The sequence below is a fragment of the Salvelinus fontinalis genome, chromosome 4 (genome assembly GCF_029448725.1).
Source record: "Salvelinus fontinalis isolate EN_2023a chromosome 4, ASM2944872v1, whole genome shotgun sequence".
Taxonomy (NCBI): domain Eukaryota; kingdom Metazoa; phylum Chordata; class Actinopteri; order Salmoniformes; family Salmonidae; genus Salvelinus; species Salvelinus fontinalis.
The window spans coordinates 11,327,007-11,345,031 of NC_074668.1; the positions used below are offsets into that span (position 1 = coordinate 11,327,007).

An 18,025-nucleotide genomic window follows, 5' to 3' on the forward strand; every position below is an offset into this window, starting at 1 on the left:
GATAAACAGACAGTAGCATCAGCGTAAAAAGAGGGGATGGGATGGGGGGATGGAGGGGGGCATTGTGGGGGGGGGGGGGGGGGGGGGGGATAGTCCGGGTAGCCATTTGATTACCTGTTCAGAAGTCTTATGGCTTGGGGGTAAAAACTGTTGAGAAGCTTTTTTGTCCTAGACTTGGCACTCCGGTACCACTTGCCATGCGGTAGTAGAGAGAACAGTCTATGAGTGGGGTGGCTGGGGACTTTGACAATTTTTAGGGCCTTCCTCTGACACCGCCTGGTGTAGAGGTCCTGGATGGCAGACAGCTTAGCCCCAGTGATGTACTGGGCCGTACACACTACCCTCTGTAATGCCTTGCGGTCAGAGGCCGAGCAATTGCCCTACCAGGCAGTGAAGCAACCAGTCAGGATGCTCTCGATGGTGCAGCTGTAGAACCTTTTGAGGATCTCAGGACCCATGCCAAATCTTTTTCGTTTCCTGAGGGGGGAATAGGCTTTGTCGTGCCCTCTTTACGACTGTCTTGGTGTGTTTGGACCATTCTAGTTTGTTGTTGATGTGGACACCAAGGAACTTGAAGCTCTCAACCTGCTCCACTACAGCACCGTCAATGAGAATGGGGGCGTGCTCAGTCCTCCTTTTCCTGTAGACCACAATCAGCTCCTTAGTCTTGGTTACGTTGAAGGATAGGTTGTTATTCTGGCACCACCCGGCCAGGTCTCTGACCTCCCTATAGGCTGTCTTGTCATGCATCATGCAAGCGGTCAGACAAGTGAAAATTATGGTCTGTAAAGAAAACTTTAAGCTCGTATCCAAAACGTCTTTCAAGCTGTCGGGCATTCCTTTGGATGCTGCAGTGTACCCAAGTTGCGTCAGGAGCAACTGCTTGCACACGCCTTACCACTCCGCTGTGTCTGTCATGGCTTTTGCACCATCAGTACAGCTACCAACACATCTTGACCACCAAAGTCCATTTGATGTCACAAAGCTGTCCAGTACTTTAAAAGTATCCTCTCATGTTGTCCTGGTTTCCAGTGGTTTGCAGAAGAGGATGTCTTCCTTTTAATTGACACCCCATAAACGTAACGGACATGTACCAGGAGCTGTGCCAGGCCCGCCACGTCTGTTGACTCATCCAGCTTTAACGTATATAATTCACTGGCTTGTATGCTAAGCAGTAATTGTTTTAAAACATATCCTGCCATGTCACTGATGCATCGTGAAACAGTGTTGTTTGATGAAGGCTTTGTCTGTATAGGTTGTTTGGCCTTTTCCCCCAGCATTGTCCCACCCATATCCACGGCAGCAGGAAGAATTGTGGCTTATTTTTCAAATTGGCATGTTTTGTTTCTAAATGTCTGCGCAAGAGTGATGGTTTCATCGAGTTGAGAGTACTTTTGCACATATAACACACTGTGGCTGAGGAAAGGCACTACTCCCAATATAGGTGAACCACAAATTAATGCAGTTCTCATCATATTTGCGCCTCTTCGATGGTCCAACGTCTGTTGTTCGGTGCTTTCCCGAGTAAGGGGGCAGTAGCTCTTCGGCTGCATCAGATTCACAACTGTCAGTGTCCATGCTAGCTGGGCTAACAACAAATGTAGAATTACTGATGCTAGCATTGAATGTGCTCGTGGAAGCAGAACAACTTGTGTCGTCGACAGGTGCAGGTGTAGTACTGCTAGTAGTAGTACTATAGAGCTGGTATGGGTCTTTATGGATGCGGCCTTACTAAACTGTTTGAAAATGTGAAGACATTTAATAATAATAATCTCTCTCTCACACAGTAATATGTGATTTAAAAAAAAAAATCTCATACACACTCTAGTGGGAAGATTTAAAAAAGGAAATGTTCTCTCAATATTTCCTCCCAAGCAAGAAAAACATCAATCAATTTATTTAAATCCACTTACATGGGCCCTGTTGGGAATAGATAGCTACAGACCTGAGGCAAGGCAAGCTAATGGGAGGAGCAGCCACAGTTCATCACAATCTGCTGAGAGGCTGTGCCTCTAACACCCAAGAGGGGGCACTGTTGCTCCACAACAATTTCTGGCATTCCCAGGATCTGCTGTCTACAGAGAAAATGGTTTTCTGGTTCAATTTTAAACTGGAGTTCAAGTGTGTGTGTGTATGTGTATGTATGTATATATGTATATATGTATATATGTATATATGTATGTATATATATATATATATATATATATATATACATATACATATACATATACATATACATATACATATATATATATATATATATATATATATATTGTTTTCTGTAGATCATCTTGTTTGGCTTCAGAGTTTCACAATATCATCAACAAATATTTTCAATTCAGAAGTTATTCTGCATGCACGTAATAACAAAATAACAACTATCTCTGAAACCATTTCAGTATATAGTGTTGATTGAAAGAAGAAGACTTGATAATACCCAGATAACCTTCCAGGTAGTGTGATATTGGATCTCTGAGAGGGAGGAGGAGGACAGCTGTACATTATTGATTTGGAAGCCAAGCATCGGAGTTAGAGAACTCCCACCTGATCAGTGTCTTGCTTCATCAGCCCAATCCCAGAGGAGAAGCAAGCAAACCTCCAGTAGTGTATAGTATGAAACCTGTCTCCTCTCCTCACCATCCAAGCCAGCCAGGGAGCCGCTGGAGTTACATATCCCTAACACACACACACAAACGCGCAAACAACGTCTCTTGAAGTCTGAGACGGTAAAATCCTTCAACAGGCTGTGGGCCTCTGTCTCATCTCTCTGTCCCTCAGCATTAGAGGATTCCATTGCTCACTGCTCTAAATGGACCAGCTTGGGGATTAGCTCATTATACATAGTGTTTGTAGACATAGCTAATTAAAATAAACCTACCAGTTTGCTAATTTAATGTAACCTTCAGTATGAGTCATAGAATGGTTATTCATTTATAGGTCTTTGATCTGATGGTCTAAGGCAGGAACGGGTATTCAACTCTTACCCTACGAAGTCCGGAGCCTGCTGGTTTTCTATTCTTCCTGATTAATTAATTGCACACACCTTGGTGTCCCACATCTAAAACAGTCCCTGGTTACAGGGGAACAACGTGGGGGTGGTGGCTTCAAGGTTGAATTTGAAAGGTCTAAGATATATTATAAACTGGGTGGTTCGAGCCCTGGGTGCTGTTTGGCTGACAGCCAGGGTATATCACGCTGTATACTACAGGTATGCCAACATTTATTTTTACTGCTCTAATTACGTAGGTAACCAGTTTATAATAGCAATAAGGCACCTCGGGTTTGTGATATATGGCCAATATACCACGGCTTTAGGGCTGTGTCCAGGCACTCCGCACAGCGTCGTGCTTAAGAACAGCCTTTAGCTGTGATATATTGGCCATATATCACACCTCATCTGGCCTTATTGCTTAAATAGGATGAATGTGTATTAAGTTGGTTACTACGGAATTGCTTCGATCCAAGCAGGGTGACTGTTAGAATTGTGTCAGTATATTGACGGTTCTTGCCAAACGTGGCCTTTTCTTCCTCAACATTTTCTTCTCCACCTCAAAACTCTACCTAATCCTGCACCCTACCGCTAAGACTAGCATTTTCTGGCATCCTACTTCGTATAGATAAATAGATTATGCCTAATTGTATTTTCCTGTTCTGTCATTCTGACTTATGCATGAGTGTGCTGTTGTTGGTTGCCATTTCCTTGTAATGCTATTCCCAGCCAGTGAGTGCCCTAACTAATTATATTTCATCAAACCTACTTGTTTTGTATCAAAGCGTCTGACTTGAAAGACTTCTGATTCTAATGTATTTATCCACTGAGGAGCGGAAGCTCTTTGTTGGAATTCTCCCAGTGATGCTGTGACCTCATTTACTATCAGCTAGAGAGATAAAGAATGCAATTAAACATTACATTTTTACTTATGAAGAGGTGCTGTGATTATCCCTATTCAAAACATCCACACTCCTCTTCACACTCCTCACACTCCACTCCACACGTCTCTGCCACAGACGATCCGCTACAAGTTGAAAACGGAAACTTAAATGACTTTCTATCTTCCCCCAAAAAACACAGAGCTAACAAGCAGTGTAAGAGTGGAAACTGTAAAATAACAGGAACAGGTTTTATGTCAGGCGATCAATATATCGGATAGCTTTAAACCAAAATGGTGGCAGCCAGACTGAAATCCCTTCAAACTCCCACCCGTCGCATGGCACAATAAAGCCTTGTCTGGGGCTTGTCATCCTCTTCATGGCCCAGGATGCTTTGTGCAGCCATCTTTTGGGCTCCTTTCTCCTTGGTGATTAGTTTTTTTCTCCTTTGGGATCCCATTCAGGGTGCCCATTGTTAAGTGATTATCCATTCCTCTGGTGATGTGTACAGCCCAGTGGCATAATAGTACCCATACAATGATGTCACAGCTTTATTTGCTACGGGGACCATTGATTTCCCCCCCTTTCCTAATTTTCTATACCCCAATTCTGTGCTTCTTGAAGAGCTTGAGGATTTGTGACTGTTTAGCACACCCACGATACATGTTTGATGCAGACATGAGTGGGGAAGGTGGCAAATCCATCCAAACACATTTAATTCCTGTTTGTCTTGTTTGGTCTCCGATCTTGGTTCTTAAATCTGAGCTTGTTTTGCCCTGTAGTTTCTTCAGCAAAATGGAAATTGTCAGATGACATTGTTATTCTTTCTGCAATAGCGAAGTTATTTTTAGTTTTTAGCCAATGTTTTTGTTCGAGGTGTTTTAAGGTGGTCCGGACTCTCTTTCTGTTAGTACACAGTTACGTGCAAGGTGTTGTTTAAGGTGGTCTGGACACTATTCGTACACGTTTACGTGGATTCTGAGATCTCAAACAAGCCCTGTTGATTGTGGAATGGGAAGGAAAACTTTTCATCTCAACGAAGCCTGTGGCATTATGAAGTGAGGTGAAATACCTAGTCTGATTTTTATATTGATTTACCATACCTGTTTTCTTTGACCTTTTTTGCTCTGTAGGATTCTCTTGGGTATATAGTTATTTAGCTGTCTGTCTTTGTACTGGATTCGATGTTGTAAAAACATGTTTGTCCACTATTTCTATATGATAACACATAATGGTTGTGAAAGGGTAGCCATTACAGTATGGTTTTCCTTGCCAGTCCTGGTAGCTCCTGTCAACAGTTCTTTAATGACAGACAAGGTTCTTTCCTTCTATTTCAACTAATTGTCTCACTCTTACAGCATAGTCATTTGGAATGTTTACATCTTAGAGGATTCTGTTGAAAGGGGCTGCATGTAATGCAGGAGAAGAATGTTTCCATGCATAGTATGTACCGCACTACTTAAAGATCGACATGCCCCAGGTAGGTTACATAATGAATACAATTGCATAGAAATTAAAGGCCTTTTTTCAGGCTGGTTATCAAGATTATTATGTCTTGAACTGTTACATGTAGCCTATTTTCTTTGTCCTGTATTTTCCCCTAAAGAGAGATGACTACGACAATGCCGCGGTTTTATACAAAAGATAGTTAGTTAGTTGGTTGACCATTTCACACCATTTATGTCCGGCGTCGGGTTGGATTTATTTGAATAAACCTAGTGGATTTGGAGAGGGAGGCAGCTGTAGGCGTTTGACCTGGTGGTTGCTTGTTTCCCACAAGCCTACTGTAAAAATGGTCAAGGCTCTCACAGCCGCGGTGTCTGCATACCAGAGGGCTCAAGCTGGCTGCCTAGACAATCACTAGGGTTGCCACACAGAAGAGGCCCTACAGTGGTGAATAGCAGCCATCAGCCTCGCCTCTCCCTCCTCCCTGAGCCAAAGCATACATTCTACTACATGTATACAGTTTCAAAATGGAGGCCATGGTGGGTCCATGTATCCCGGCCCTTGGCATGCCACTGTTTCTGTCATTTAATTGGAGCACATTGTTTCAAGCTTGAGTTGCTCTTGAAAGGGCTGTGGGTTTGGCCCTTGGCACTGCGATAAGTGCATAGTGCCTAGTCCGTTGCAGGCAAAGCTCCCTGTAATTGTTTTGTTATGGCTTATACTTGTCCTGTTTTGTTGCGTGTTCATCTTGGCAGAATTAAATTGTCTGTACCATGCTTTCCAACCTGAGCTGCTTGTAGCGTGGCTGGAAGACATCCCCGGAGAAAGATAAGTCAGTGTTGGTTTAACCTATTCCATTGTGGCAATATTCTCCAATTTGCACTTCCAAAAAATGAATTGTAGAAAATGAGGATTTGATGAAAGTGTTTTTGAATATCACTCTGCAGCACACTAGCTTCATGTGTTATGTTATTAATGTGTCACTCACAATCTGCAGTCACAATAGATTCTGTGTCAGTCAGCCCTTCATCCACAGTGTGACTTCCCAACAGGCTGAATGAGAGATCTGAAATGGAATGAGTGGAAAGTGTTGAATACTGTTTGTGCCGCGCTATTTCGGCCATTCAGAAGATGAGTCATGACATGTGAATCCATGCATTGGTTAGAAGACCGCCTCTGTCTGCGCCTCTGTCTGCGTTTCTGTCTGTGTGTTTCTGTGTGTCTCTTTCTGTCTTTCTCGCTCTGTCTCTCCACTATCACTGGCATCTTCTTTGCTTGCCTGAGCATTATTAGTGATATGCTTCTTGTTAATCGCTGTATGATGCTTACTCGTGCTAAAAGTGTTTGAGATCTAATGATAGCCGAATGTTCTATACAGAGAGGAGGTGGTGTTAAGACTGTTTTAACTGAGAAAGTCATGGTTTTGCTCCATTATTCCCACTGGTGTACCAACATTTCTTTGATTTAATTCAGTATTTACCTGGCACTAGACGGTGTCTGTGTGTGTATAACCCTCTTTCTCTCTCTCATATACTGTTAGATATACAGTTGAAGTCGGAAGTTTACATACAGTTAGGTTGGAGTCATTAAAACTCGTTTTTCAACCACTCCACAAATTTCTTGTTAACAAACTATAGTACATTTACATTTAAGTCATTTAGCAGACGCTCTTATCCAGAGCGACTTACAAATTGGATATATATATATATATATTTAACCAGGCAAGTCTGTTAAGAACAAATTCTTATTTTCAATGATGGCCTAGGAACAGTGGGTTAACTGCCTTGTTCAGGGGCAGAACGACAGATTTTTACCTTGTCAGCTCGGGGATTCGAACTTGCAACCTTTCGGTTACTAGTCCAACGCTCTAACCACTAGGCTACCTGCCGCAATAGTATTGGCAAGTCGGTTAGGACATCTACTTTGTGCATGACACAAGTAATTTTTCCAACAATTATGTATATTATACAATTATATATATTATACTTATAATTCACTGTATCACAATTCCAGTGGGTCGGAAGTTAACATACACTAAGTTGACTGTGCCTTTAAACAGCTTGGAAAATTCCAGAAAATGATGTCATGGCTTTAGAAGCTTCTTATAGGCTAATTGACATAATTGGAGGTGTACCTGTGGATGTATTTCAAGGCCTACCTTTCAACTCAGTCCCTCTTTGCTTGACATCATGGGAAAATCAAAAGAAATCCGCCAAGACCTCGGCCCCGAAAAATGGTAGACCTCCACAAGTCTGGTTCATCCTTGGACGCAATTTCCAAATGCCTGAAGCTGCCACGTTCATCTGTACAAACAATAGTATGCAAGTAAAAACACCATGAGACCATGCAGCCATCATACTGTTCAGGAAGGAGACGCATTCTGTCTCCCTGAGACGAATGTAGTTTGGTGCGAAAAGTGCAAATCAATCCCAGAACAACAGCAAAGGACTTTGTGAAGATGCTGGAGGAAACGGGTACAAAAGTATCTATATCCACAGCAAAACGAGTCCTATTTCGACATAACCTGAAAGGCCGCTCAGCAAGGAAGAAGCCACTGCTCCAAAACTGCCATAAAAAAAGCCAGACTATGGTTTGCAACTGCACATGGGGACAAATATCGTACTTTTTGGAGAAATGTCCTCGGGTCTGATGAAACAAAAATAGAACTGTTTGGCCATGATGACCATCGGTATGTTTGGAGGAAAAAGGGGGATGCTTGAAAGCCGAAGAACACCATCCCAACCGTGAAGCACGGGGGTGGCAGCATCATGTTGTGGGGGTGCTTTGTTGGAGGAGGGACTGGTGCACTTCACAAAATCTATGGCATAATGTGGGAGGAAAATTATGTGGATATATTGAAGTAACATCTCAAGACATCATTCAGGAAGTTAAAGCTTGGTCGCAAATGGGTCTTCCAAATGGACAATGACCCCCTAGCATACTTCCAAAGTTGTGGCAAAATTGCTTAAGGACAACAAAGTCAAGGTATTGGAGTGTCACGTTCGTCGTAATGATCGGACCAAGGCGCAGCGTGAGTTCCGCATATTTTTAATAAATGGAAAACTCTCCAAAACAAAACAATAGCACAAACGAAATGTGAAGCTATACAAAACTAGTGCAGACAGGCAACTAAACATAGTCAAGATCCCACAACTGACAATGGGGCAAATGGCTACCTAAATATGATCCCCAATCAGAGAAAATGATAAACAGCTGTCTCTGATTGGGAACCATATCAGGCCAACATAAACATACAAAAACCCTAGATGACATACAAAAACCCTAGACATACAAAAACGAGAGTACCCACCCTAGTCACCTTGACCTAACCAAAATATATAGAAAAACAGAGATCTAAGGTCAGGGCGTGACAGGAGTGGCCGTCACAAAGCCCTGACCTCAGTCCTATAGACAATGTGTGGGCAGAACTGAAAAAGCGTGTGCGAGCAAGGAGGCCTACAAACCTGACTTTGTTACACCAGCTCTGTCAGGAGGAATGGGCCAAAATTCACCCAACTTATTGTGGGAAGCTTGTGGAAGGCTACCAGAAACGTTTGACCCAAGTTAAGCAATTTAAAGACAATGCTACCAAATATTGATTGAGTGTATGTAAACGTTTGACCCACTGGGAATGTGATGAAAGAAATAAAAGCTGAAATAAATAATTCTCTCTCCTATTATTCTGACATTTCACATTCTTAAAATAAAGTGGTGATCCTAACTGACCTAAAACAGGGAATTTTTACTTGGATTAAATGTCAGGAATTATTTTAAACTGAGTTTAAATGTATTTGGTGTATGTAAACTTCCGACTTCAACTGTACATACAAAGGAGTAAAATTGGGTTTGTTTAGTTGTATTCTGTGGTGTGTGGTTGTGGCAGATCCCCATGGGATATCTGGTCAAACTCCACACTCAGGTCTTTAACCCCACACTCAATACTTAGTTTAGAGCGACCAGATTAATTATAGATGCAGGAAGCAGCATCGGTATGTCACTTTCATACTCGGTTCTCCCCATCAGATTGCTCTATGGGAAATGACTCAGCAGGCCTAAAGAGATGCCCACAGCATCTGACTCTCCAGAAACCATTCCTGTTTGTCGTCTGTGTGCCGTCAGTGTTGAATCAATCCCCACCATAACTCAAAACAAGCCTTTTTCAACACCAAAGCAACAATTTGAGACTAAGATGTGCTTGAAAAGCTTTGTTAAATGAAGCTCTGCAGTATATTGGTTGGTAAAGCTACAGTGGGGAAAGTATTCGGACTCCTTGACTTTTTCCACATTGTGTTACATTACAGCCTCGTTCCAAAATGAATTTGTTTTTTTTCCCCCTTCATCAATCTACACACAATAGCCCATAATGACTTAGCAAAAACAGGTTTTTAGAAATTTTGGGAAATGTATTAAAAATAAAAACTTATCACATTTAGATAAGTATTCAAACCCTTTGCTCAGTACTTTGTTGAAGCACCTTTGGCAGCGATTACAGCCTTGAGTCGTCTTGGGTATGATGCTACAAGCTTGGTACACCTGTATTTGGGCAGTTTCTCCCTTTCTTTGCAGATCCTCTCAAGCTCTGTCAGGTTGGATGGGGAGTGCCGCTGCACAGCTATTTTCAGGTCTCTCCAGAGCTATTCGATCGGGTTCAAGTCTTGGCTCTGGCTGGGCCATTCAAGGACATTCAGGGAAGCCACTCCTACGTTGTCTTGGCTGTGTGCTTAGGGTCGTTGTCTTGTTGGAAGGTGAATCTTAGCCCCAGTCTGAGGTCCTGAGCACTCTGGAGAAGGTTTTCATCAAGGATCTCTGTACTTTGCTCCGTTCTTTTTTTCTTGTTCCTGACTAGTCTCCCAGTCCCTGCCGCTGAACCCCTCCCCCCCCCCCCCCACACACACACAGCATGATGCTGCCACCTCCATGCTTCACCATAGGGATGGTGCCAGGTTTCCTCCGGATGTGACGCTTGGCATTCAGGCCAAAGAGTTTATATCTTGGTTTCATCAGACCAGAGAATCTTGTTTCTCATGGTCTGAGGTGCACCTTTTAGGTGCCTTTTGGCAAACTCCAAGCGGGCTGTCATGTCCCTTTTAATGAGGAGTGCTTTCCATCTGGCCACTTTATCATAAAGGCCAGATTGGTGGAGTGCTACAGAGACGGTTGTCCTTCTGGAGCTCTGTCAGAGTGACAATTGGGTTCTTGGTCACCTCCCTGACCAAGGCCCTTCTCCCCCAATGCTCAGTTTGGCCGGGCAGCCAGCTCTAGGAAGAGTCTTGGTGGTTCCAAACTTCTTCCATTTAAGAATGATGGAGGCCACTGTGTTCTTGGGGACCTTCAATGCTGCAGCCATTTTTTGGTACCCTTCCCCAGATCTGTGCCTCGACACAATCCTGTCTCTGAGCTCTACAGACAATCCCTTCGACCTCATGGCTTGGTTTTTGCTCTGACATGCACGGTCAACTATGGGATCGTTATAAAGACATGTGTCCTTTCCAAATCATGTCCAATCAATTGAATTTACCACAGGTGGACTCCAATCAAGTTGTAAAAACATCTCAAGGATGATGAATGGAAACAAGATGCACCTGAGCTCAATTTTGAGTCTCACAGCAAAGCGTCTGAATACTTATGTAAATAAGGTATTTCTGTTTTTGATTTTTTTTTTTTACTGTTTTTGCTTTGTCATTATGGCGTACTGTGGGTAGATTGATGGGTAAAGCATTGAATTAATCAATCATTTTAGAATAAGGCTGTAATGTAACAAAGTGTGGAGGGGTCTTTCTGAATGTACCGTAAATGTTTTTTATCCCCTTAGGCTATATCATTAACAATTTTGGCAAGTTTTTGAAGAATACAGTTGCAGCTCTTTTCATGTCTCATCAGGTTGATTTTAAAAACGTGTGTATTTTTGTAAAACATAAAATGAATGAAAGCATGCCTACGTCAGGACAGTAGTGTATTGCCTATTAGGAATACTCTGTCTACCCATAGCTATAAACTGATCTCTGCTCCTTGGTCCCTGTGTATCGACTCTTATCATCATCAAACCTGAGTAATGTGGCTTACAGTGGCACTGAACTTCTGAAAGCATTAACCAATCATTTTTCTGCTGCATTGCGCATTTTCAATGAAACACGGGATGGGTAGGAAAGAACATGTAAGCAATTTACTTACGTTCCCTGACTATATCCTCTGCCATATGTCTCCATCATTGTTCTATTAATAGCTGGACTTCTTATCGGTTGTTGGATCATAAAGGCTGTGTGGACACAATACTTGGAACCCACTCCCTGTTGGAGTTTATCCGCTGGGATCTGCCCGGCAGAAATGGGGCTTAGAAAAATCAAGCAAGCTCCACATGATGAGACCAGATGGCTTTACTGCATCAAGGGTTCATCAAAGCAATGCTAAATTCCAATGTAATCTCGGGCGTGCTAGATAGCGAAGGTAGTGCAGATAGGTGGTGCGGAGATATGAAACAAAGCTATATGAAAGATGTCATATGTTAAGAGGGGAAACCTTGTTTTAATGTTGTGGCGTCGCTAGTTACTTAACTAAAGACGTGGAGATGTTGTAGTAGAGGGTGAGAATCTCTACGCAAATATCCAGAGTGACTCCAAATTAACATCTTGCGTTTTTGTATCAAACACTTCTAATTTTAAACTCTAAAACCTCTCAAATTAATTGAAATAGTGTTTAATAAACATGACTGATCAACTATTTATGCTGTATTTAAGGGGAAAGAGCATTTGGAAATTGCGCTGTTCAAGTACTGACATTTATACTGGATTCAGACACGTATTTAGATGAGATTTGAATCAATAAGCCTTAGCTTTGACATAAAAGAGAACTAGCTCGATTCATTTTTTCTATCTGCTGTCAGGGGTTGCTGGCTGGGGCCTGCCATACCTTGAATACATTGTGTTTCTTTAAGTTCAGTCAGTTTTGTCAGGTATAAATTATGTATAGGATTTAACCTGAAAGTTAAAACAGTCAAACAACACCTTCTTTTGTGAATTCTAATGAATCATTCAAACATGTTATGGGCCTGGGGAACTAGATTGCATGCCCCATAGTCTGCCTTTGTCGTTGTCTTCTCCAGATCCAGGTTTGAGTAAAGCCCATATCAAACAAAAGCGTTTTTTTTGTGTGTGTGTGTGAACAAGCGTGTACACGCTGGAATTAGAATGCACGGTGGTGAATGTGAGAGAACAACAGACGGGCCATCATGCGTTTTCAAATTAGGACATCGAGTCTATTTTTCTCACATTTATGTGAAGCAATGCTGGTAAAGTGAGAAAATGAACTGTTTGTGCATTGACATCTGAAATTGTGAAATGTATAGTTAAAAAGTGTTTAAGTTGAGCTGCCAGTACCAATAATACATATGTCTATTTGAAAACAGTAACTTAGTGCCTACCTTTGTTGATTTCGAGCACAGGCGTATAGCCTAGGCAGGCTACGGCTGGGAAACTCCAGGAACTCTGTTCAAGAGAGAATAATGTTATGTAGAAATAAAGAATTTAGCTAGTCTCGTTCTAAGTGCTAGGGTGTATTAGCTACAACTCTCCTGATGTTCCTGAGCCAACTTAACAACAGGAGGCAGGTACGGTGGCTCCCGTAGGATATATATAAGGTGAGTCAAAAGGAGCGCGCAACAATAATTCACAAGAGTTACATAGCGAACATCACAAACACAAGTTAAGTTGGCATACGCTACGCAGTGCGATGTGACTTGGCGCCCTCTACTCACACACAAAGTCTGTGTGGTTCCGGCATAACAGTACACTCACATTAACCCAGAACCACATTTTGTGCTCTTATTTGTACAATCTTATCTTCCTTTTTTAAGTGTCAATAAAGTTGTTCTCTCAAAATGCTAGTCCTATACATTTAATACAACAGCCCTCCTCAGTGGTTTTTACACCTGGTTTTGCAGACCGAACAGCAACTAGCTAGCCAAGGTGGTATTACATAATGATGTTTCTGTGTTTGTCCTGAAGATTCATTTGAGGGTATATACAGTGCTAGAATACTACCCCTTGTCTTCATTAGACACAGGACGTAATCCTATTGTAGGTCCCATACTGTAGTAGGACAAACAGGACAGGCTTGCACCCCCCTGAGACCCTGACCTTTAGAGTTGGTGTTATGGACGAGACTCACAAAGATGACTTAAGCTCAGAGGTGCTGATAAAGCATGACTGCTCACGCTCAAAGCTGAAGACGTTTGTCTTTTTAGTTTTTTGACCATTCATGGGAATTTGCTAGCTTCATCAAAATACTGTGCTGTGCCCTCTTAATTATTCAACCCACATTTGAAGGGAGCTGTTTAAAACCGCTCCTACTGTTGTTCATCTGTTTTAATGGTCTGGGTGATGGGCCATTCTGAATGTCATGAAGAGCAGCAACCGATTTATCATCTAGGGTTTCAGATAAACGCCAAGCGTTGTGGATGGGTGATAGCAAAGGGAACTGCAGTTGACCTGAAAGACTAACAGACATGACTACGTTCCTCAGCCTAGAATTTTAACCACTTAAAAATAGTTGTTCTTTAGGAGCAAATTTGGGCCGGCAGGTGGTTAGTGGTTAGAGCGTTGGGCCAGTAACCGAAAGGTTGCTCGATCGAATCCCCGAGCTGACGAGGTAAAAATCTGTCGTTCTGCCGTAAATAAGAATTTGTTCTTAACTGACTTGCCTCGTTAAATAAATCAAATTAATTAAGAAAATGACCTGGCAGCTCTCTACAGACATTGCAGTCATAATTATAAAGTCAAATTTCTGTAATTATTTTGTGTTATTGACTAAGTTTTGTTTATCCCATGTGTAACTGTTATTTTTGTCTCACTTCTTTGCTTTATCTTGGCCAGGTCGCAGTTGTAAATGAGAACTTGTTCTCAACTGGCCTTTTTTTTTTTTTTGAGGACTTTGGCTTCTCCTTAAACTCTTTGGATTTAAGTACATTTTTCTGTGTGATTTGTATTCCACACAGATTGTGCATTTTACAGACAAAACATGCTGTAGGTCGTCTCATCTTCGTTGTTCTATTCAATAGCTTATTAGAACCGTCAAACCACTCTCTTTTATGTAGGCGAGTGATATTTCCAAGGATGTGGCCCCAGACAGGATGCTCTAGGCGTACTGCATCCTGCAGGTGATCTATCCTGGGTCTTTGGCCAAGAGTTGGGTTCCGCCTACTCTCTGGCGCTAAAAAAAGCATCTCTTGGCAACAACGTGATTACAACATTGATTGTCAACTTGGTTCAGGTGATAAGACAATATGGGTGTTTTGATTGCATGCTTATCTCGATAGCAGTTGAACAATGGACAAAGAATAATCCTGCCTGTCTTGTTGAAGATCTGTTTTGCAGTCATGCATCAAATAGCAGCACTTTAACTGGAGTTTCCCATCATTTAAAAAAATAAATAATATTTCACCTTTATTTAACCAGGTAGGCCAGTTGAGAACAAGTTCTCATTTACAACTGTGACCTGGCCAAGATAAAGCAAAGCAGTGCAACACAAACAACACAGAGTTACATATGGGATAATCAAACGTACAGTCAATAACACAATAGAAAAGTCTATATACAGTGTGTGTGAGCTTTTGTTTTTGCAGTGGCAGTGTCCCATGATTTCCGTCTACTGCACGTACTATATTTATAGGGTTCATCAAAAAAAAATTTAAGTATGAAATAAGTAATTGAAAATAGATGAGAGGCTGTGACTGAGCTAGTAAAAAGGAGTTTTTTTTTTATATACATGTAAGATAATTTTTTTTAACCCTGCGATCTAGTGTGTTATTAAAATTATTCAATATGCGGTATTATATATGATTAGCTAATGTTTCAAACATTTTGCGACGCATATTGGACACAGGTCTGCCATATCACATAATTAACCTTCATAAATGTACTCTCTCTCCCAATAATTGCCTCTATATTAATCATTTATCTGAATGATAACGACCAGGATGTTTAAAATCTCATTTAATTTCAGCCTCCTGTCTAGATTGACATGTGACTATTTCTTGGGTCGTTTCTTCTTAGACTGCTTTCATATACCCTTTTTATAGTGTACCAATTAAGCACAGTGTCTGTTGGGATTCTGTAGAAATGGCCTCCAGTAGACGGCAGACTTTATGTTGGGCGTGATAAACCTGTAATCAGAATGTGTGTGGGCTTTATTGTGCTGGTGAAGGAATGATACAGGATGGTTTTGACAGTGGCTTCCACTCAGCATTGCAGGGACCTGGCAGTCGTTGATAAGCCAGCTCTGCAGCCCCTAAAAAGGCACATTGGTGTAGAATAGAATGAGGCAGTAAGATGCGAAGGGGAGAAAAAAGCACTCTGCCTTTGGCAATTAATTCAACCATGCAGTTTCCTCACCATTACGTCAAAAACCCCAGAATCCTTTTAGTCAGAGCTGTGCTGGTAAAAGCGTTCCGAAGGAGACAATTCCACCCGCACCTACTGGGGCTTCTTTATCCCTACAGCTCAGAAACTGAAGTTAACTCTTGTGAAAAACTAGCCAACACAACTCTGTTTATGGTCAGATGCCAATCTGTCAGTCTGCTGTGTAATTTATGTATTTTAGTCCAACTATATAAAAGACACAGAAACCTTTAGTCAATGTTTCCCATTTAATATAGTTAGCACTGTGAATTTCAATTTGAAATACCATTCTCGCCCTGAAATAATTTTGTTTTGGGGAGAAACTATCGGACCTCAACATTTGAGATATTTACAGAGTTTGCATGACAGAAGTCTGATGTGACTGTGCCTGACCTGAGATACAGAAATGGGGTAGAAAAACAACTCAAGCAATTCTGTCATCTTGGCAAGAACACAGGTCTCCACTGTCACGTCTTTGTCTCTCTCTTTGTCACAACTTGAGTATGAAAGAAGGGCTGGTTCAAAGGTGACCAGAGGGGTTTTGAAACATTGCTGAAAGTAAATTTGTGTGTACTTTCTGCCAGTATTTTATCTTAGAATTTTGCCCTTGGTGTATGAAACTATAACGCTCCAGTTGTTTTTATGCCCAAATTTCCTGATAATATTTTTTTTATTCAATTCAAAATGAGGCTAGTTTTTTTATATCTGTTCATAATTGTATTACTCATTACATGTTGTATGGCAGAGGAACAATTATGTTTTGAGAGTGAATTCCAACAGAAAACAGTGACACAATGCATTTCTATGAAGTGCCTAATAATACACTGAACAAAAATATAAACGCAACGTGCAACAATTTAAAAGATTTTACTGAATTACAGTATATAAGGAAATCCGTCAATTGAAATTAATTCATTAGGCAATAATCTAGGGATTTCACATGACTGGGAATACAGATATGCATCTGTTCGTCACAGATACTGCGACCTGTATGCCCTAGTCGGCTGGCCCTCGCTACATGTTCGTCGTCAGACCCACTGGCTCCAGGTCATCTACAAGGCTATGCTAGGTAAAGTGCCGCCTTATCTCAGTTCACTGGTCACGATGGCTACACCCACCCGTAGCACGCGCTCCAGCAGGTGTATCTCACTGATCATCCCTAAAGCCAAAACCTCATTTGGACGCCTTTCCTTCCAGTTCTCTGCTGCCTGCGACTGGAACGAATTGCAAAAATCTCTGAAGTTGGAGACTTTTATCTCCCTCAACAACTTTAAAAATCTGCTATCCGAGCAGCTAACCGATCGCTGCAGCTGTACATAGTCCATCTGTAAACTACCCACCCAATTTACATACCTCACCCCCATACTGCTTTTATTTATTTACTTTTCTGCTCTTTTGCACACCAGTATCTCTTCTTGCACATGATCATCTGATGATTTATCACTCCAGTGTTAATCTGCTAAATTGTAATTATTCGATTTATTGCCTACCTCATGCCTTTTGCACACATTGTATATAGATTCTCTTTTTCCTACCATGTTATTGACTTGTTTATTGTTTACTCCATGTGTAACTCTGTGTTGTTGTCTGTTCACACTGCTATGCTTTATCTTGGCCAGGTCGCAGTTGCAAATGAGAACTTGTTCTCAACTAGCCTACCTGGTTAAATAAAGGTGAAATAAATAAAATAAAATAAAAATAAATTTAAAAAAAAAAGGAAAGGAGGGGCGTTGATCAGAAAACCAGTCAGTATTTGGAGTGACCACCTTTTGCCTCATGCAGCATGATTTGATTTATTAGGATCCCTAATTAGCGACACATCTCCTTCGCATAGAGTTGATCAAGATGTTGATTGTGGCCTATGGAATGGTGTCCTACTCCTCTTCAATGGCTGTGCGAAATTGCTGGATATTGGCGGGAACTGGAACACGCTGTCATACATGTCGATCCAGAGCATCAGGATTGTCACAGTATCGCCGTGCGTTCAAATTGCCATGGATTAAATGCTATTGTGTTTCTTTGTCCGTAGCTTATGTCTACCCATACCATAACCCCACCGAAGCCATGGGGCACTCTGTTCACAGTGTTGACATCAGCAAACTGCTTGCCCACACAACGCCATACACATGGTCTGCGGTTGTGAGGCCGGTTGGATGTACTGCCAAATTATCTAAAACAACATTATGGTAGAGAAATTAACATTCAATTCTCTGGCATCAGCTCTGGTGACATTCCTGCAGTCATGGCAATTGCACCCTGCCTCAACTTGAGACATCTGTGGCATTGTGTAAGGATCATGCTGTTTAATCAGCTTCTTG

At 41.6% G+C, this 18,025-nt stretch overlaps 1 protein-coding gene across 2 annotated transcripts in view; it reads left to right on the forward strand.

Moving 5' to 3' along the window:
- Positions 1 to 18,025, forward strand: part of commd10 (COMM domain containing 10) — a 37,981-nt gene that overhangs the window by 7,959 nt on the left and 11,997 nt on the right. Inside the window, exon 6 of one of the 2 annotated variants that reach the window (XM_055918744.1) lies at positions 16,685 to 16,776. The exons of the other annotated variant lie outside the window; for it this stretch is intronic. Coding sequence (XP_055774719.1) covers positions 16,685 to 16,776 — 92 coding nt within the window. The remainder of the gene's footprint in view (positions 1 to 16,684; positions 16,777 to 18,025) is intronic. 2 annotated transcript variants of the gene reach the window in all.